This window comes from Salvelinus alpinus, chromosome 3 (assembly GCF_045679555.1).
Source record: "Salvelinus alpinus chromosome 3, SLU_Salpinus.1, whole genome shotgun sequence".
Taxonomy (NCBI): domain Eukaryota; kingdom Metazoa; phylum Chordata; class Actinopteri; order Salmoniformes; family Salmonidae; genus Salvelinus; species Salvelinus alpinus.
Genome location: NC_092088.1, coordinates 72,319,783 through 72,341,232, shown reverse-complemented (window position 1 = coordinate 72,341,232; position 21,450 = coordinate 72,319,783). Strand labels below are relative to the sequence as shown.

The following is a 21,450-nucleotide window of genomic DNA, read 5'->3' as shown; positions in this document are numbered from 1 at the left end:
TCACCCAAACACTTTTAGATGTGGGGTGAACTGTGTGCTATCCTTCAATTCACCCAAACACTTTTAGATGTGGGCCCCCAACTGTGTGCTATCCTTCTATCCACCCAAACACTTTTAGATGTGGGCCCCCAACCATGTGCTATCCATCTATCCACCCAAACACTTTTAGATGTGGGCCCCCAACTGTGTGCTATCCTTCTATCCACCCAAACACTTTTAGATGTGGGCCCCCAACTGTGTGCTATCCATCTATCCACCCAAACACTTTTAGATGTGGGGTGAACTGTGTGCTATCCTTCTATCCACCCAAACACTTTTAGATGTGGGCCCCCAACCATGTGCTATCCTTCTATCCACCCAAACACTTTTAGATGTGGGCCCCCAACTGTGTGCTATCCATCTATCCACCCAAACACTTTTAGATGTGGGCCCCCAACCATGTGCTATCCTTCTATACACCCAAACACTTTTAGATGTGGGCCCCCAACCATGTGCTATCCTTCTATCCACCCAAACACTTTTAGATGTGGGCCCCCAACTGTGTGCTATCCATCTATCCACCCAAACACTTTTAGATGTGGGGTGAACTGTGTGCTATCCATCTATCCACCCAAACACTTTTAGATGTGGGCCCCCAACCATGTGCTATCCTTCTATACACCCAAACACTTTTAGATGTGGGCCCCCAACTGTGTGCTATCCTTCTATCCACCCAAACACTTTTAGATGTGGGCCCCCAACTGTGTGCTATCCATCTATCCACCCAAACACTTTTAGATGTGGGGTGAACTGTGTGCTATCCTTCTATCCACCCAAACACTTTTAGATGTGGGCCCCCAACCATGTGCTATCCTTCTATCCACCCAAACACTTTTAGATGTGGGGTGAACTGTGTGCTATCCATCTATCCACCCAAACACTTTTAGATGTGGGGTGAACTGTGTGCTATCCATCTATCCACCCAAACACTTTTAGATGTGGGCCCCCAACTGTGTGCTATCCATCTATCCACCCAAACACTTTTAGATGTGGGGTGAACTGTGTGCTATCCATCTATCCACCCAAACACTTTTAGATGTGGGGTGAACTGTGTGCTATCCATCTATCCACCCAAACACTTTTAGATGTGGGGTGAACTGTGTGCTATCCATCTATCCACCCAAACACTTTTAGATGTGGGGTGAACTGTGTGCTATCCATCTATCCACCCAAACACTTTTAGATGTGGGCCCCCAACCATGTGCTATCCTTCTATCCACCCAAACACTTTTAGATGTGGGGTGAACTGTGTGCTATCCATCTATCCACCCAAACACTTTTAGATGTGGGGTGAACTGTGTGCTATCCATCTATCCACCCAAACACTTTTAGATGTGGGGTGAACTGTGTGCTATCCATCTATCCACCCAAACACTTTTAGATGTGGGGTGAACTGTGTGCTATCCTTCTATCCACCCAAACACTTTTAGATGTGGGGTGAACTGTGTGCTATCCATCTATCCACCCAAACACTTTTAGATGTGGGGTGAACTGTGTGCTATGCATCTATCCACCCAAACACTTTTAGATGTGGGGTGAACTGTGTGCTATCCTTCTATCCACCCAAACACTTTTAGATGTGGGGTGAACTGTGTGCTATCCTTCTATCCACCCAAACACTTTTAGATGTGGGGTGAACTGTGTGCTATGCATCTATCCACCCAAACACTTTTAGATGTGGGGTGAACTGTGTGCTATCCATCTATCCACCCAAACACTTTTAGATGTGGGGTGAACTGTGTGCTATCCATCTATCCACCCAAACACTTTTAGATGTGGGGTGAACTGTGTGCTATCCATCTATCCACCCAAACACTTTTAGATGTGGGGTGAACTGTGTGCTATCCATCTAGCCACCCAAACACTTTTAGATGTGGGGTGAACTGTGTGCTATGCATCTATCCACCCAAACACTTTTAGATGTGGGGTGAACTGTGTGCTATCCATCTATCCACCCAAACACTTTTAAACCTTTACATTCTTTACATTATTTACCGATTATGTTTCCAATAGGATTCCTTTATAACGTGAACATAAAGGGCAATTTTATAAGCATAGTAAAATGTGATACAGAGTGATCCATGAGGCACAGAATGACTAAATCATAGAGATTGTACCTCATAGTTAACATTATCTGAGGGATGTTTTCTATTTGTTTCCTTTCATAAACTGGGTGGTTTGAGCCCTGAATGCTAATTGGCTGACAGCCGTGGTATATCATACTGTATACCACAGGATGACAAAACATTACTTTTTACTGCCCTAATTAAGTTGGTAACCAATTTTTAATAGCAATAAGGCACCTCGGGGGTTTGTGTATATGGCAAATATACCATGGCTAAGGACTGTATCCAGGCACCCCGTGTTGCGTCGTCCTTCCAAGATGTAGTCCCGACACAAATCTAGGGTTGCTACCCAAGCCGACTGCTCGTTCGTTCTAGTTTCTAGAGACGCAACCCAGTCATTCAGTCTTTTTGTTCTGTTTCTATGGACGTGACCCAGTCATTTGTTCTAAATGTTCCATTGCATACTGGCTGGCAACGTTCTTATCCCTTCCTTGCTAGCTAGCCAACTACTGCTAACTTACAGTCACGTCAAAAAGTGCAGCCAGAATAACAACAAAGTAGCTGCATTTGCATTTGTTTAAGCTGTTTTCTAGTGACATTTATTTGGATACATCCATAACAATGAGCTACTGAGGCGTGATTTCACCTGGCATAGAAAATGTGCTCACTCGTCAGAACACTCAGAGGAACTAGCCAACTACACAGCTAACACAATCACTTCAAACTGAAGCTGGAAAGACTGCAAACTAGCTGCACTTTTCAGTTTACATGATTCATGATTTTGACTGGCTGAGAAACTCTGCCTGTCTGTCTTGTCCCGACTCCCGACACGTTACTATTGGACAGCTGGAGATCGAATTTGAATATTGAAACAATGTTGCAAATGTCGGAGAGACAGACAGCAAGGTTTATACACATCTCTGCTGTTGAAAACTAAATGTTAGTCTAAAAGAAATGTGAGATAATGTCTAGATACTTTTTATAGTGGAAATCAAGTTTATAAATTGCGTGGCTGGGCTGATGAGACAGTGGATTACTCAGCCAGATGGAACAAGTACATTTTTAACGTCATAGATTTTAACGTCATAGATTTAGCTGGTGGTAACTTGTGGAATAGACACCGGCTGGAATGCGGTTTGAACCAACCAGGATTAGACCCACTCGTTGTATAAATTGGCCATATACCACACCCCCTTGGGCCTTATTGCTTAAATATCTCATCTACCATAGCCAAATGCTCCCATCAGCTCCAAATATCTACTGTATCAACCACACTCCCACTGACATTATCCAACATAAAACATAATTCCCAGCCCTGTGTTGTCTTCCCTCCACTCCTCTCCCAAGTCGCCCCCCCCCCCTCCCAGTCTTGCCCAGTGCCCGGTTCAGCCCTTGTTTGATGGTGACGGCTGTCTGAGTTAGTGCCAGCCACTGGCCCTTTCATACTGTTCCATCAGCCAGAGGATGATTCAGAGCTGGGCTGGAGCTGGTTCAAGGGTTGCTATCCATTGGTTCTCACGTGGCCATGGTGCTTTTGTCCCAGACTCAGCTCTGGACATTGGCCTCAAAGCCTCTTTCATGCTATTTGAGACTTGCCATAATGTGTGATAATATGTATCACACAACTGATACCTGTCCTTCTTGTAGCAGGCACATCCCCTTCTAAGGAATCCAGAAGCAAGAATCAGAGTGAAGACCGCCATGATGACGGTAAGGGAGTGTGTGTTCTAGTATCAACTTTCTGCATGGATTGCATTTTTGTATGTGTGTAGTAGCATATTTACAGTACAGTTGTTTCTCTCTCTGTGTGTGTGTGAGTGAGAGTGCGTGCAAGCGTGTGTGCATGCAATCATTCATGGTCAGTATCCCTAATCTCCATCTCTCCCCTGTGCCAAGTTCCTCTCTGTGGAAATGAATACAGGATGAAGCCGGGAGGTTTTATAAAGAATGTTTTCTTTCAGGGGAAACTTATTTAAGAAGCATTATCAGGCTATTCTGCAGTTTCAGGGCCTTTGGATGTGTAATATTGAAACAATTATAGGCCTCTCCAGTAAGATGGACCAGAGATAATTAGATTCTTACACTGGAGGGCGTCGTAAGGCAATTAGCTTGGCACACCATCCGTTTGGCTCCAAGCTTATGGTTGGGGGGGGGGGGGGGGGGGGGGGGGTTAAAAAAAAGATATCTACTACAGTGATGTTTTCTTTGGGGAAATAATCGCTCTACCGCTACCACTTGATTGTAGTCTAAAGCACACGCATTAGACACACACACACACACACACTCAGATAGCCGCAGAGGCTGGAAAAGATAGATAGCTAGTGAAGCTGCTTCAAGGGCACCAATGCATTGTAATCTAATTGAACAAAACACTGACTAACACCTCCTCAGATCTCGCAGTCACACACACACACACACACACACACACACACACACACACACACACACACACACACACACACACACACACACACACACACACACACACACACACACACACACACACACACACACACACACACACACACACACACACACACCTCCTCACATCTCTCAGGCTATACACGTTGTATCACTACCTCTGCCATAATCCATAGCCATAATAATTAAATATGATTCACAAATTCAATCACAGGAATTATGGAGCGTAAGTATTTAGTAATAATCTTTATAAATCCTAATTTATCAGGCCTGCTGGATGCTTAATGGCAGCTAATCCACAGACAAAAGGCCTTGGCACAGTCACTCTAGACATTTTAGAACACGGGAAAATAACACTCCTTCAGCCAACCTCTTACACACGATCCAGTATGAATTTAAAGACTGTTCTGTGCTGTAAAGGTGTAATTGTATTTAAAGGAAATATGAATTAGTCAGGTTTAATATGATTCTGTGATGTACTGTAAAGGCTGGGTTGATGTACTGGCTCTAATTTAAATTACCTAAACTTCTCATTTGCTCTAGCACAGGAACAGAACCATAGTTTGCCAGTGCTGTGATAAAATATTGTGTAAAACAATGAATTTTAAGAATTTATCTGCACTGTATGTTTGTTAGCTAGCTAGCCAGACAGTTTAAGAGGTAGGATACCATACACTTTTTTAATTAACTGCCAATATGCCAACATTCAATTCAAACAATGTGGTCAATCCACAGACATACACTAGCTGAAATCAGTCGATGATAGGATTTATACAATGGGTGGGTCTAATCCTGAATGCTGATTGGTTAAAACCGCATTCCAGCATTGCCATTGCCATTTCGGACTACTACACAACTATTGATTTAGAACCACAGAGAGTTACTGCAAGTTGCAAAAAAAACAGGAGCTGCCTCCACTATTCCAGCACCATTTCAACTTCAACATTTCAACATCATCAAATCACCTCTGCTTAGTCTAATACAGTGACAACTAAAAGATACCAAAAACAATTTAGTCCAATCAACGTCAGCTTCTGTGTGTGTGTGTGTGTGTGTGTGTGTGTGTGTGTGTGTGTGTGTGTGTGCGTGCGTGCGTGCGTGCGTGCGTGCGTGCGTGCGTGCGTGCGTGCGTGCGTGCGTGCGTGCGTGCGTGCGTGCGTTCATGCAAGTAGAAAAACATGTTGACTCACCCTACTTGTATAGAAACGCCAATGCCATCCTCCTCTTTCATGTTGATGACATGGTATATCACTCTGTCATACAGTACACTATTTTATGTTTTGTTGCCCTAGGCTACCTGGCTAAAATGCTTGCTCGCTAGCCGAACTTCCTTTCATGGGCAACGTTAGCTAGTTAACATTAGCCTTCTACATCTAGCTACATATTTAATTCCATTCTCAGGCCAAGGGCACAATGTAAGAATTTATGGTTGGATTCGAATTGCAGTTCTAATCATTGGCCAGTACGGAGAAGTAAAATGATAAGTCCAAATCTCCATCCATGGCTAATTTAGGAAAGGACCAATTTTAGCTAGCTAGCGACCGGAGGACAACAACACAACGAGATGCAACAATTCAAGATGTTTCTGTCAGTGACGTATTGCTCTTGATGTGACGTGATGTGATTGGAGTGAAGCTAAATCCAAACTGGCTTCCCTTGACACTTTTTTTTGGTGCTTCAGGACTATTCACAGTTGAGCTCACTCAGTTTAGCTGAATGCTGATTGGCTATTATTTTATACTTTTTTATCAAGGTAGTCCAAATGCTCGCTGGCTTCCCTTGCATTCAATGCTACGGGCGGCAACAATGTCATACTCTTTTTGACCGAACAGCATCAGATAGTTGGCCTACACACAGGGTGGCTGTTTTGCTCGTTCGGATGCTTTCTCCGGGGAGATACATTCAGCCTCTTACGAATTGAAGGAAAATTATTTTATATGGGTTTTGTATATGTTTTTTTTCTTGGTACATTTTCGCGGCAAGCCTGGCTTCCCTTGGAACCATGAATACAAGCCACTGATTGTAGGGCAGTACATGTACATTGAACAACACAGCAGCTTGTCGGCATATTTTGTTATTTCTGTATAACAAAACATTTACGACGAAGTTGGCTCTTTTATACTGGGGGTCAATGGGAAACAATGCTTGTTTTCTTCAATTTGTGGGCGTGGTCGAGGGGAAATTCCTTATTATTACGTGAATATTGACTCTCAATATTCATTCCATTTAGACTTTGGATTTCTTCCTGACAACAACGGCTGCCATTATCACCGCATTATGGAACTTTGAGGGTTTATGACATAGCCCGTCTAGCAATTAAATAGGATCTCTATGGTTACAACCCATTTCGGGGCTATATAGAACCCTTTTTAAGGTTCTTTATAGAACATTTATGGAGAATGGTTCTATAAAGAACCTTACTCAATATCAAAGGTTATAATTAGATACTTTTGAAGAACCATCATGTTTTTTTTATTCTGGTCAGCCATATTATATCCCAAAAATTCCTTAGGTGTTATTATTGTGTTAATGGACAAGTTAAATCAGGTGTGCTGGTCCTGCAACAGCGGGGGCTCCCTGAGGAGAGAATTGAGAACCACTGATTTAGTCAGCTTTTCTCAATTGACACAAGTCACCGTAAATGTTCATAGTAATATCACAGATAGAACAATGAGACCGATATTTCACCGGATGTATAAATATGACGCATCCGCTTGGCGGATGGTAGTGAGAGGAAGCCCAGCGGCCGGCAATGGATGAAGATTTTGGCCTACATTCTGCAAAATTTCTAAAAAATCGCGTTGTTTATGAGTACAAAGGCGAATTGAGTTATTGCACACGTACGTGCACTTCACAGAGTAGGCATTCCCTAACGGAAATATGCAGATGTATGCTAGAATGCTCCAGTTGGATCTCGTTAGCTCGTGCATGGCTCTGCCCATCTCCTTGCTTGTTCTGCCCACTGTGACTCATCTGTTCCCATTGGAAACGACAGGCTGTGGTCTATCTTGGTTTATTTATACAAATCTTTGGTAAAATGTAACGTGTACGTCTTCTTCTTCTTTGGTATTATGGCAGTCCGCAAACAAATGTTGAAGGTGCATGCTGCCACCTAATGTATTGGCTGTGTATCAGCCTACTATTCTGTAGTATGACTTCATTACACTTTGTGAAAAAGTTGCCCTACAACCTAACCCTACATCCATTAAAACCCAATCACTATTCCACTACTTTGGCCCTATCTAATTCCACAACTGGCCAGCAGCCTGGGAGGACGGGACACTGTTGTTCAAAACACCTTGTAACTCTGCTGCAGTAAAATCTCGTACACCCAAGTACTTCTCTGCATCTGCCACCACAACATCTATCTTCTGTGATTTATGTTCCATTCCTGCGTTAACGTTGTCCAGGAACGCTAAAAAACCAACCTTACTGAAGCACATGTTATTCCTATCACTCTCTATTGACCTCAGCCTACTTACAGGAATCCCCTTACGACCCCATCTTCCTCTACTACTCTCTATGAAATGGCCATATATACAGTATATATTTTTAATACAGACTAGCTAAAAAATAAGTGAAAATGTACAAATTATCCAATGGATTATGATCATTTTCAGGGGAAAAAGTGGAGGTGCCAAACATAAGTTTGTACCCCGTCATTTGAATTTGCTCCATGGCTCAGGGGGACACAAGGCTGTTTGGCACATCTCAGTCACCAAGAGGAAGAACTTTGCAGCTGTTTCTGATTAATAAACAATGCCATGCTGGTGGTTGGTAACATTCAAATATAACTAAGCCCGGAAAATAATTTGTATGTCCTATCATAGGAAATACACTGCAATCACATGGATTTGCATGAAGTGAGCAGTTCAGATGTGTCACTTCAAGCCCAAATATTTCATACTTTGACTAAAACGATGACTTATTGACTTAAAATCATTGTGCAACATCAGGGGTAAGCTCTGGTCATCGTCTTTCAGCTCGAAAAAGTGGAAGAGAGAGAAGGAGCGCGAGAGACTAACACACCAGAATGTTCCTCTGACCGGAGTATCAGCTGTCATTTTCTGTTCGTTTTCCCACAATTCTTCATGTTGAATCTGCGAAAATGACCAGCGTTCGCTGGCATACAGCAGGTCGTCGCTACAACACAACTCTGATGACAGCAAGCGATAGAAGACCCATGCGTAATTCTTTAGGGCTCCCACCCAGCCTACTAGAGACAGCATGAGAGACTTGGTCTTTACTCCGGTACACGATCTACACATACAGCCTGATTCCGTTCTGCGTCCCAAATGGCACCCTATTCCCTAAATAGTGCACTACCTAAATAGTGGGCTATGCACTCGTTATTGTTATTTTATTGTGTTACTTTTTACTTTAGTTTATCTGGTAAATATTTTCATAACTCTTCTTGAACTGCACTGTTGGTTAAGGGCTTGTAAGTAAGCAATTCACGGTAAGGTCTACACTTGTTGTATTCGGAGCATGTGAAATAGGGTGATATTTGGGTGGCAGCACCTGATTCTCTGTCTCATAGGGGGACTAATTTACAATCCTCCTGACGTGCTGTGATGACCTGCTTTGTGATGTAATTGTCATAAAATCCAAGAACAGGATACAGAGAAAGAGAGAGAGAGGGAGAAAAAGACTGAAAGAGAGAGGGAGACAGAGAGCGATGGAGGAGGAGAGCTGGCAGGAGGGAGAGAGAGGGGGGAGAGGCTGAGTGGAAGAGCGAGGCAACTGAGAGAGACACTTTAACCAGAGGCTTGATAAAGAGACAATGTCACAGGCCAGTTGGCATGCAGCAGTATCACTCTTCTTTCTCTATTATACAGTATAGAGAAATGATCAGACGTCACAAGACAGAGCTGGAGCAGGACACACAGCCAAAGTTCGATCCCCTATCTGTTTACTTAGCACACAGCAGAATAAACCAGGGAAAGGGAAAATGAGATAGACGGATGAGAGAGAGGTAGAAGATAGGTCGTCATTGTAAATAATAATTTGTTCTTAATTGACTTACCTGTATAAATAAAGGTGAAATAAAAATATACTAAAAATAGGCGATTGAGGGAAAAGATAGGCAGAGTGAAAGATGACAGGAGTTGGTTTAAGTGATGCAGAAGGATACTAAGTAGCGTTCTTCAGTTTATCCCCGTAGGGGAACCCTTTATCTAGGGTTCTCCCTAGAACCCTTTATGTAGGGTTCTTCATAGAACCCTACATAAAGGTATATGGTTATTCCTTAAATTATTTATGACAATACATTATTACACATATCATAAGGCCTTTCTTTCAGGGCCTAGTTATACCATAGCACAATGGTGTTAGGAAACTCCTAGTTTACAGGCCACATCAGGCCTGCAAGTCACATTATGCTGGCTGGCAAAGTGAATCCAGCCAGATATCCAACAGTTTAGTTAGATTTTTTCAGAATGACTGCCAGTGTTAGGATCGTTGTGCGGAGACTACCTAAGCCATTTAAACTGGAACAACCATTTCAGTGTCGGGTGCAAAAAACCTAACTGATTAGATTAGTTTAGAAACGTTTATGTTATTTCACTTTGTGTAGCATAATATTAATCAATCAATCAATGTAAATGCAAAAACACAAATATTAAAAACAATTCTAAAAATCTACCTGCAGTAGAGCATGCTGAGTAATGATAATGATTATGGTAGAAGTTTGCCTAACTAGCCTAACTTCTTGACAACTCATCTGAAACATGATATTTTTATAAATCAAGGTTAAATGTTGCTGTGTGCGCTCAGCATTTTCCTCAAATGGTCACCTCCTTCAGATAAAGATGAATGTACCTGGTTTATTGTGTGGTATTCCTCCTGCTGGCTGAGGCTCACTCCAGGCTGTCAGTTGTCACTTCACTTTTCAGAGCGTGAGGGAGTGTGAGGCCACGGCAAAGATGCATGATGACTCTGCAGTGTGATTGGTCAATAATCTAACACATCTAGGGTGTGTTGTGTGGTTGTCAGCTATTAACTCATTCATTGCAGGAATTGACACATAATGTGTTGGAAAATGTTGTCAACACAGTGTTTAAAGTAACACAACATGTGCCGTCCCTAACTAGACACAGGGATGTGTTAAAAAATAACACAGTGTTTCTAAGAGTGTACATTTTTCCTCAATAAAGAAGTTATCAGCAAAGTCAGAGCTAGTAGGAAAAAATACATGTATTACTTTTTAATGTGGGGAGAGAATTAAACTGAGAGGATTTATTTATGCCACACACACTCACACACACACTCACACACACTCACACACACACTCGCACACACTCGCACACACTCGCACACACTCACTCACTCACTCACTCACTCAACCTCGCACGCACGCACCACACACACACACACACACACACACACACACACACACACACACACACACACACACACACACACACACACACACACACACACACACACACACACACACACACACACACACACACACACACACACACACACACACACACACACACACACACACACACACACACACACACAGCAACATGTATTCCCTTACCAGTACAGTATAGGCAGCTACTGTAGCCAGTAGCCTGTTTGCTCTTACATAGACAGGCTTCCCTCTGTGTTCAAACAAGCTCAGTGCAGGCATGGAGAATCAATGGCTTTTCCCCCTATGACGTCTGGCTTTCCCAGCACGCCACACAGTGACGCACACGCACACACCCACACCTTGCACAGACACACACACACACGCACACACCCACACCTTGCACAGACACACTCGTCACATATAACGGCTGCTGGTCGTAGCGCTCTGAAGCACTTTCAATTTGGCCAATTTCTCAGTGTGTTTTTCACCCATGTTTTGTCCGACGCAAAGGTTGGCTGGAAAGAAGAGCAGACAGAGAGACAGTGTTTGTGGCAGAGAGTCATGGGTGAAGGGAGTGTAGGTTGTTGCTATAGGCAGCTATCTCACTGTAAAGGTTTAATATTCTACACACATCCTAATGCCTCTCACACAAACCCAGCAGAAACCCCCAACTGGAAGTGCATCAGTCTCCTCAACATTAGAGAGTAAAGTGGTGTTATGTACTGATGCTGAAAGCTAAGTCACTCAGGTGGATTCATCCATGTGTAGACCCTTCTGTCACACACACATGCTAAGGACCTAGCGTAGCACACACAGCAGAGACTATTTATAGCTAGAGTTCCACAACAGTAGATATTGAATATGATTTCTCCACAGGCCTTAGCTAGTCTCCTGATTAACTCCCTGCCTATGTATCTGCATCCTGCTGCTTGCTGACGGTCCTACATGAGCATATTAGGGGCACATTCTTAACAATATACAAGCAGTCGTATGAACCTCTCATTCCTAGCAGTACTGTACGTCCAAACCACTGACATACACTACCGTTCAAACGTTTGGGGTCACAGAAATGTCCTTGTTTTTTAAAGAAAAGCAATTTTTTTGGTCCATTCAAATGACATCAAATTGATCAGAAACACAGTGTAGACATTGTTAATGTTGTAAATGACTATTGTAGCTGGAAACAGCTGACTTTTAATGGAATACCTACATAGCGTACAGGGGCCCATTATCAGCAACCATCACTCCTGTGTTCCAATGGCACGTTGTGTTAGCTAATCCAAGTTTATCATTTTAAAAGGCTAATTGATCATTAGAAAACCCCTTTGCAATTATGTTAGCACCGTTGAAAACTGTTGTTCTGATTAAAGAAGCAATAAAACTAGTTAGACTAGTTGAGTATCTGGAGCATCAGCATTCGTGGGTTCGATTACAGGCTCAAAATGGTCAGAAACAAAGCACTTTCTTCTGAAACTCGTCAGTCTATTCTTGTTCTGAGAAATGAAGGCTATTCCATGTGAGAAATTGGCAAGAAACTGAAGATCTCATACAAAGCTGTGTACTACCTCCTTCACAGAACAGCGCAAACTGGCTCTAACCAGAATAGAAAGAAGAGTGGGAGGCCCCAGTGCACAACTGAGCAAGAAGACAAGTACATTAGAGTGTCTAGTTTGAAAAACAGACACCTCACAAGTCCTCAACTGGCAGCTTCATTAAATAATACCTGGAAAACACCAGTCTCAACGTCAACAGTGAAGAGGCAACTCCGGGATGCTGGCCTTCTAGGCAGAGTTGCAAAGAAAAAGCCATAGACTGACGAGTTTCAGAAGAAAGTGCTTTGTTTCTGACCATTTTGAGCCTGTAATCGAACCCACAAATGTTGATGCTCCAGATACTCAACTAATCTAAAGAAGGCGAGTTTTATTGCTTCTATAATCAGGACAACAGTTTTCAGCTGTGCTAACATAATTGCAAAAGGGTTTTCTAATGATCTATTAGCCTTTTTAACTTGGATTAGCTAACACAACGTGCCATTGGAACACAAGAGTGATGGTTGCTGATAATGGGCCTCTGTACGCCTATGTAGATATTTCATTAAAAGTCATTTACAACATGAACAATGTCTACACTGTATTTCAGATCAATTTGATGTTATTTTAATGAACAAAACATTTGCTTTTCTTTCAAAAACAAGGACATTTCTAAGTGACCCCAAACTTTTGAACGGTAGTGTATATACATACTGTCCTATGAGCCTCTCATTCCTAGTGGTACTGTACGTCCAAACCACTGACATATATACATATAGTCCTATGAGTATGTTGTAAATCTGAAGTGAACTAGAGTGAAGTGCAGAACCTCGTACTTAACCCTTCATCCAGATACAGACTGAATGCAGTAGGTACAGACTCAAAAAGGTGTTTCAAAAAGCATACAACATTTTTGAATTGTGTAAATTATTTTGTCTGCACAGGGGAATCATATCCCCTCATCCTTTACTTTAAATAAGATGAGGAGGACGAGTCACGGTGGTGCTTTGTCCTATTAGTGACACACAGACAACACACACACACGCACACACACACAAAACACGCACACACACACCTTCCCTACTCCTATTGTGTAAAATTGTATTTTAGAATCTACTTTCATTAATATCTCAACATTCTACAGTAAGAGTTATTTCACCTGCATATAGCATTGGGAGGAAACAATGTGACAATACTGCCCCCTGCAGGCGAAAGCTAGTAACTGTAAGATACAGTGGTGTCACTACAATGTGATGGGTTATAATAGGGTCCGTGCTATCTGAGATCCTTGGGACATCCCTACCCCATTGAAGTTGACAATTAAAATGGTTAGGGTTAGTGTTAGGGTCACTTAAGGGTAATGGTTAAGGTAAGGGTTAACGTTAGGGTTTAGGGTGGGACCACAGGAGGTTGGTGGCACCTTAATTGGGGAGGACAGGCTTGTGGTAATGGCTGGAGTGGAATTAGTGGAATGGTATCAAAAACATCAAACACATGGTTTCCATTGACTCCTTTCCAGCCATTATTATGAGCCGTTCTCGCCTCAGCAGCCTCCAGTGGTATGGACGTCCCAAGGATCCCAGATAGCACAAACCTTTAGTAATAGTGATCCTTGTGATATCACACACGGAATGTGTTCTAAATTCTATATAGTGCACCGCATTTGAACAGGGCCCATAGGGCTCTGGTCTAAAGTAGTGCACTATATAGGGAATAGGGTGCTAGGGTGCCATTTGGGACACATCTACTGAATCAGTTTGAAATGTACTGAGCAAATGTATGTTTTTGTCATTGTGTCCTTGTATACTCAGACAGAAAATATTCATGCTTGCCAGATTCAGACAGAGTGATAACAATGCTATTGGATGAAGTGTATGGCAACTACATGTGTTTACCCATGAATGATATGTTGTGATCATGTTAGATAGGTGGCCCTGTTTGGCTCAGATGGTAGAGCATGGCGCTTTGCAATGCAAGGATTATGAGTGATTCCCGCTGGGGCCACCCATATGTAAATGTAAGCTAGCTGGTCTATAGGTTGCTTTGGATAAAAGTGTCTGCTAAATGGCTTATTTATTTATACTGAACAAAAATATAAACGCAACATGTAAAGTGTTGGTCCCATGTTTCATGAGCTGAAATAAAAGATCCCAGAAATGTTCCGTACGCACAAAAAGCGTTTTTCTCAAATGTTGTGCACAAATTTGTTTACATCCCTGTTAGAGAGCATTTCTTCTTTGCCAAGATAATCCATCCACCTGACAGGTGTGGCGTATCAAGAAGTTGATTAAACAGCATGATCATTACACAGGTGCACCTTGTGCTGGGGGCAATAAAAGGCCACTCTAAAATGTGCCGTTTAGTCACACAACACAATGCCACAGATGTCTCAAGTTTTGAGGGAGCGTGCAATTGGCATGCTGACTGGAGGAATGTCCAGACCAAGTGAAACCATGCCAGCCCAGTACCTCCACATCCGGCTTCTTCACCTGGGGGATCGTCTGAGACCAGCCACCCGGACAGCTTCTTCACCTGGGGGATCGTCTGAGACCAGCCACCCGGACAGCTTCTTCACCTGGGGGATCGTCTGAGACCAGCCACCCGGACAGCTTCTTCACCTGGGGGATCGTCTGAGACCAGCCACCCGGACAGCTTCTTCACCTGGGGGATCGTCTGAGACCAGCCACCCGGACAGCTGATGAAACTGAGGATTTATGTCTGTTATAAAGCCCTTTTGTGGGGAAAAACAAATTCTGATTGGCTGGGCCTGGCTCCCCAGTGGATGGGCCTGGCTCCCCAGTGGCTGGGCCTATGCACTACCAGGCCCACCATGGCTGCACACCCTGCCCAGTCATGTGAAGTCCATAGATTAGGGTCTAATGAATTATATGAACTGTTAACTCAGTAAAATCTTTGAAATTGTTGTATGTTGTGTTTATATATTTGTTCAGTATAGATAGACACAGCATTGTTGGATACACAAATACATCTCCACCTGATGTGACAAGACAATATATAACTCTACTATCTTAGGCTGCATACAGTGCCTTGCAAAAGTATTCACCCCCCTTGGCGTTTTTCCTATTTTGTTGCATTACAACCTGTAATTTAAATTGATTTTTATTTGGATTCAATGTAATGGACATACACAAAATAGTCCAAATTGGTGAAGTAAAATGAAAAAAATAACTTGTTTAAAAAAATGCAAGAAAATACAAAAGGGAAAAATGGTGCGTGCTTATGTATTCACCCCCTTTGCTATGAAGCCCCTAAATAAGATCTGGTGCAACCAATTACCTTCAAAAGTCATATAATTAGTTAGATTGCACACAGGTGGACTTTATTTAAGTGCCACATGATCTGTCACATGATCTCAGTATATATACACCTGTTCTGAAAGTCCCCAGAGTCTGCAACACCACTAGGCAAGGGGCAACACAAAGCAAGCGGCACTATGAAGACCAAGGAGCTCTCCAAACAGGTCAGGGACAAAGTTGTGGAGAAGTACAGATCAGAGTTGGGTTATAAAAAAATATCTGAAACTTTGAACATCCCACTGAGCACCATTTTTTAAAAATGGAAAGAATATGGCACCACAACAAACCTGCCAGGAGAGGGCCGCCCACCAAAACTCACGGACCAGGCAAGGAGGGCATTAATCGTAGAGGCAACAAAGAGACCAAAGATAACCCTGAATGAGCTGCAAAGCTTCACATCGGACATTGGAGTATCTGTCCATCGGACCACTTTAAGCCGTACACTCCACAGAGCTGGGCTTCACGGAAGAGTTTCCAGAAAAAGCCATTGCTTAAAGAAAAAAATAAGCAAGCACGTTTGGTGTTCGCCAAAAGGCATGTGGGAGACTCCCCAAACATATGGAAGAAGGTACTATGGTTAGATGAGACTAAATTTAGCTTTTTGGCCATCAAGGAAAACGCTATGTTTGGCGCAAACCCAACACCTCTCATCAACCCAAGAATATCATCCCCACAATGAAGCATGGTGGTGGAAGCATCATGCTGTGGGGATGTTTTTCATCGGCAGGGACTGGGAAACTGGTCAGAATTGAAAGAATGATGGATGGCGCTAAATACAGGGAAATTCTTGAGGGAAACCTGTTTCAATGTCCAGAGATTTGAGACTGGGACGTAGGTTCACCTTCCAGCAGGAAAATGACCCTAAGCATACTGCTAAAGCAACACTCGACTGGTTTAAGGGGAAACATTTAAATGCGTTGGAATGGCCTAGTCACAGCCTAGACCGCAATCCAATTGAGAATCTGTGTTATGACTTAAAGATTGCTGTACACCAGCGGAACCCATCCAACTTGAAGGAGCTGGAGCGGTTTTGCCTTGAAGAATGGGGGGGAAAAAACAGTGGCTAGATGTGCCAAGCTTATAACCCAAGAGACTTGCAGCTGTAATTGCTGCAAAATATGGCTCTACAAACTATTGACTTTGGGGGGGGGGTTAATAGTTATGCACACTCAAGTTTTCAGTTTTTTGGTCTTATTTCTTGTTTGTTTCACAAGAAAAAATATTTTGCATCTTCAAAGTGGTAGGCATGTTGTGTAAATCAAATGATACAAAGACCCCAAAAATCTATTTTAATTCCAGGTTGTAAGGCAACAAAATAGGAAAAATGCCAAGGGGGTGAATACTTTTGCAAGCCACTGTATATAAGGCCATGATTCTAATTTAAATAGAATGCCAATCATGATTACTGGGAAGGATTGCTGTTGCTGTGTGTTTGTGAGTGTGTGTGTGTGCTTGCATGCGTCCGTGCCTGCGTGTGTGTCAACATTTTCAGATTGACAGCAGCACTCGAGACAAACACCAAAAACAAGGCTTTGGTAGAAATTGTTCTCCTTCCCCATCTAATGGGGTCTGCCATTTTTATTGTTCAGAGAATGGGTCTAAAATTGCATAGATATGAAAAAATGGCTTTTCTCCTTCAGCTTGTTAGAAAAGCAATTATAGAAGCAGCACAATAGCCATTCATAGAGCATGTTAGCTTATTGGTGTCATGGCTTTCATTTACTCAATTTGTCCCAAATGTCATTGCTGAGAGAGGGGAGGGAAGGATGGAGGAGAGGGGAGGGGAGGGAAGGATGGAGGAGAGGAGAGGGGAGGGAAGGATGGAGGAGAGGAGAGGGGAGGGAAGGATGGAGGAGAGGAGAGGAGAGGAGAGGGGAGGGGAGGGGAGGGAAGGATGGAGGAGAGGGGAGGGGAGGGAAGGATAGAGGAGAGGGGAGGGAAGGATGGAGGAGAGGGGAGGGAAGGATGGAGGAGAGGGGAGGGAAGGATGGAGGAGAGGGGAGGGGAGGGAGGAGGTAGAGGGAGGGAGTCATTTAGTAATCTTGGCAACATTTCGACATGCTGGTCTCTTGAATGTTGGCACCAATTTGACATTTAGCGAATTGTGTTATGTCCAGACAAGACAACACGGTCTTGTCCAACCAGACCAATGTCGACAATCCTGTACTGTCATGGCTGAGATACTGTAGAAGACGCTATGTGTTTGCTCAGGGGCTGACCAATGTCTCTCCTCCGACTGTCTGTACAGATGAGCTAGATCCACCTAAAGAAGACGTTGACAACCATACAGCCATGGAGGAAGATAACCTGGACTCACAGACAGGTAACATGGATACATATACATTCAGGTAGTTAACACAAGCACTATCCTGAAGCTGGTATCTGTTCTGTCCTTCTATCCTGTGTGTGCCACCCACCACTCTGTGTCAAGCTTCAAGTTTATTTTGCCAGTGTAGGGAATACATTAACATTCTCCCTCATCACACCAGCTCTCAAAACACATCGTCACTACTACTCTGAATGAACTTCAGTTGTCCGACTTACAGGAATAAGAAGGATAAACAAAGACATATCAATTATGTATAGCCTTGGATGTGACAATGACAAGTTGTCATGAGTTTGTTGTTTTAGTTTTTAACTAGGAAGTGATGTCATTGTTATTATATAAGAAGTACAAACACACACACACACACACATACATATTCACACACAGCAAATTCGCCAGATTTTTTTTTTTTTAAATGAACACAGAGTGTTATTAAATTAACACTGGAATTGTGGACTCTGTGGACCCTTATACACATTTGAATAGTGTTAAATTAACACACTGCTTAGTGTAAAGCGTTATTCAAATAAGCCTTGCCTTTCGAGTAAATTGTTACCACCCATGACTGTATTTGTTAGTGACAGAGACATGGTTGTTGCATTCATCCATTTTCAGTGCTACTTCACCAAGTCAGATCCTATAAAAGAAAATAAATATATATTATCTAACACAATAGCTGTGTTTGAGTACCCATACTAACATACTGTATACTACATACTTAATGAGCATATACCACATACTATATACTATTAGTTCATTTTAGTATAATGTAAATGAACGGTATCCTTTCAGTTGAGTGTACTAGCGCTTCGCTTGACTACCGGAAGTTGATGTTGTTACAATACAACTTCTTGCTAGCTTATTAGTATAACAAATTACTAGACATCTTACGACTTCATTAACTATGTCCACTAAGAACTCACAACGACTATAGCACTTAGCTAAGAATGACGTGAATAATCAAGTCAATAAACGTTGGGTAACAAGAAAACATTGGGTAGTTAGTTAGATAGCAGATAGTTAATATACTGGCAAGTTTGATGTATTAGTAGCCAACTAATGTTAGGTAGCTAGCTAACATACCGGTACATACAAGCAACTGCTGTAATTATAACGTTATGCTATGCGGTTTGTATAGCTAGTGTATCTAACAAATTGTCAGCCAACATAACGTGAAACGTAAGTTATTTGAAAAGTCATTACTTTTTTATTTCATTCCTCAACATTTTCATAACATTTCTCATAATTAATTAAAGCAATGAATATTTACTTTTTGTACTTACATTTATATCCGCTCTCGTCGGACTTCGGCTGCATATTTTCCGCCATTTTCTTCAAATCTTAAAATGTTGTGAAGCCACACCCATTTTCTGAAGAATTGCATTATGGGCCCTAAAAGCACAGAAACTGTGTTCACTGCTTGTATACTTCGATTTTTGGCGAATGTAGTACGACATCCGGGAACTTTTTGGCATACTAACTATATCCATACTATGACCAATAAGCATACTGCATACTCAATTTACGTCACAAATAGTATTCAAACACAGCTAATACCATACGTTGTTCATTAGGCCTTATTTTGAGAGCCTACACTGTAAAAAACGTAACTTCTCTTTCCAGTAACTTCTAAGTTACTAGTGGGTTGTACCATATGTGAACTGATGATAATGCTAACTCTGGAATCAGTGTGGCACGCACATCAGTATGACACACACACAATCAACATCACACATCCAACTCAGACATTGATTGTGTGTGTGTGTGTGTGTGTGTGTGTGTGTGTGTGTGTGTGTGTGTGTGTGTGTGTGTGTGTGTGTGTGTGTGTGTGTGTGTGTGTGTGTGTGTGTGTGTGTGTGTGTGTGTGTGTGTGTGTGTGTGTGTGTGTGAGACGTGCGTGTACTTGCATTGGTGTGAGAGCAGCCATTGTTTTTTAGTTATTTCCAGAATGTAAATGTGTGTTTGTGTGTGTGGGCGGATAACATAATTGATGGGTTACATCTCGCTCTGCTCAGCCATATACCCCCTCCAGAGCACAGCAAACACAGGTGTGAGCAGTTACTACGTATCGCATATCACACAGAGAGATAGCATTTATATGAGAGGGAGAGAGAGAGAGGAGAGAGAATAGAGAAGAGAGGGGGAAGAGAGAGAGAGGAGAGAGAAGAGAGGGGGAAGAGAGATAGAGGAGAGAGAAGAGAGAAGAGAGGGGGATAATAGAGAGAAGAGAGAAGAGAGGGGGAAGAGAGGAGAGAGAAGAGATGGGGATAATAGAGAGAAGAGAGAAGAGAGGGGGAAGAGAGAGAGAGGAGAGAGAAGAGATGGGGATAATAGAGAGAAGAGAGAAGAGAGGGGGAAGAGAGAGAGAGGAGAGAGAAGAGAGGGGGAAGAGAGAGAGAGAAGAGAAGAGAGAAGAGAGGGGGATAATAGAGAGAAGAGAGGGGGAAGAGAGGAGAGAGAAGAGAGGGGGATAATAGAGAGAAGAGAGAAGAGAGGGGGAAGAGAGAGAGAGAGAGGAGAGAGAAGAGAGGGGGAAGAGAGAGAGAGGAGAGAGAAGAGAGGGGGACAAAGTTATGAGAATGGGTTTGTAATTCTTTTTGGGTTTATTAAGTTTATTTGGCAGGGACATGAGCTCTAGAGAGAGACAGACACAGAAAGAGAGAGAGGGTGGGAGAGTGACAGACTAGAGAAAGACAGATAGATAGATAGATGGACGGACGGACGGACGGACAGACAGACAGAGCTGCATATAGTTACAAGCCAAAGAACCCCTATCTGGTACAATTTAGAACCATTTATTTTAGTCTGTAGTGTTGTTCTTTGTGACGAGACCTTTGATAGAGCAGCAAGGAGATTTGCAGCTTAACATAACAGCTTATCCAACATATAGATCATTCTCTGTTTCTCTCAGTATGGTCTGAGCCTTTTATCTGGACAAACAAGGCTCTCTCTACGTGTGGTCGATATATTACATATTATTTTTTCCCACCAGTTCTTACACAAAGCAGACAAGCACACACACTGAACGGGTTGGAAGCTAGCCTGGAATATTGTCTTGCCTTCACTCTTAAAGGGATGTTTGGTAGCCTATATTAGCCACTAGTTCACACTGTACACAAAGCAGACAAGCACACATTTCAATGGCTGGAATCTATGTTAGCGGCTAGCCTTCACTCTTATTGCCCATAGGGCTTCCTTCCATAGGCTTAACTCATGGGGACTGGGTGGGTGGGCTGCAGTATCAACCAATCAACTTAATGTAGAGATGTCACTAGTGTCTGTCAGACTCTCATCACACACACACACACACACACACACACTGTGTCATTCTGGAAATAATAAAAACACGATGGCTGGTCTCACACCGACGCACACACACATGCATGTCACA

At 42.7% G+C, this 21,450-nt stretch overlaps 1 protein-coding gene across 2 annotated transcripts in view; it reads left to right on the top strand.

Annotated features, from left to right (window-relative positions):
* Positions 1 to 21,450, top strand: part of macrod2 (mono-ADP ribosylhydrolase 2) — a 1,184,313-nt gene that overhangs the window by 1,107,205 nt on the left and 55,658 nt on the right. Inside the window, exons 11-12 of one of the 2 annotated variants that reach the window (XM_071393967.1) lie at positions 3,753 to 3,815; positions 17,982 to 18,056. In XM_071393967.1, the coding sequence (XP_071250068.1) occupies positions 3,753 to 3,815; positions 17,982 to 18,056 (138 nt within the window). The remainder of the gene's footprint in view (positions 1 to 3,752; positions 3,816 to 17,981; positions 18,057 to 21,450) is intronic. The other variant, XM_071393968.1, reaches the window with a different exon arrangement.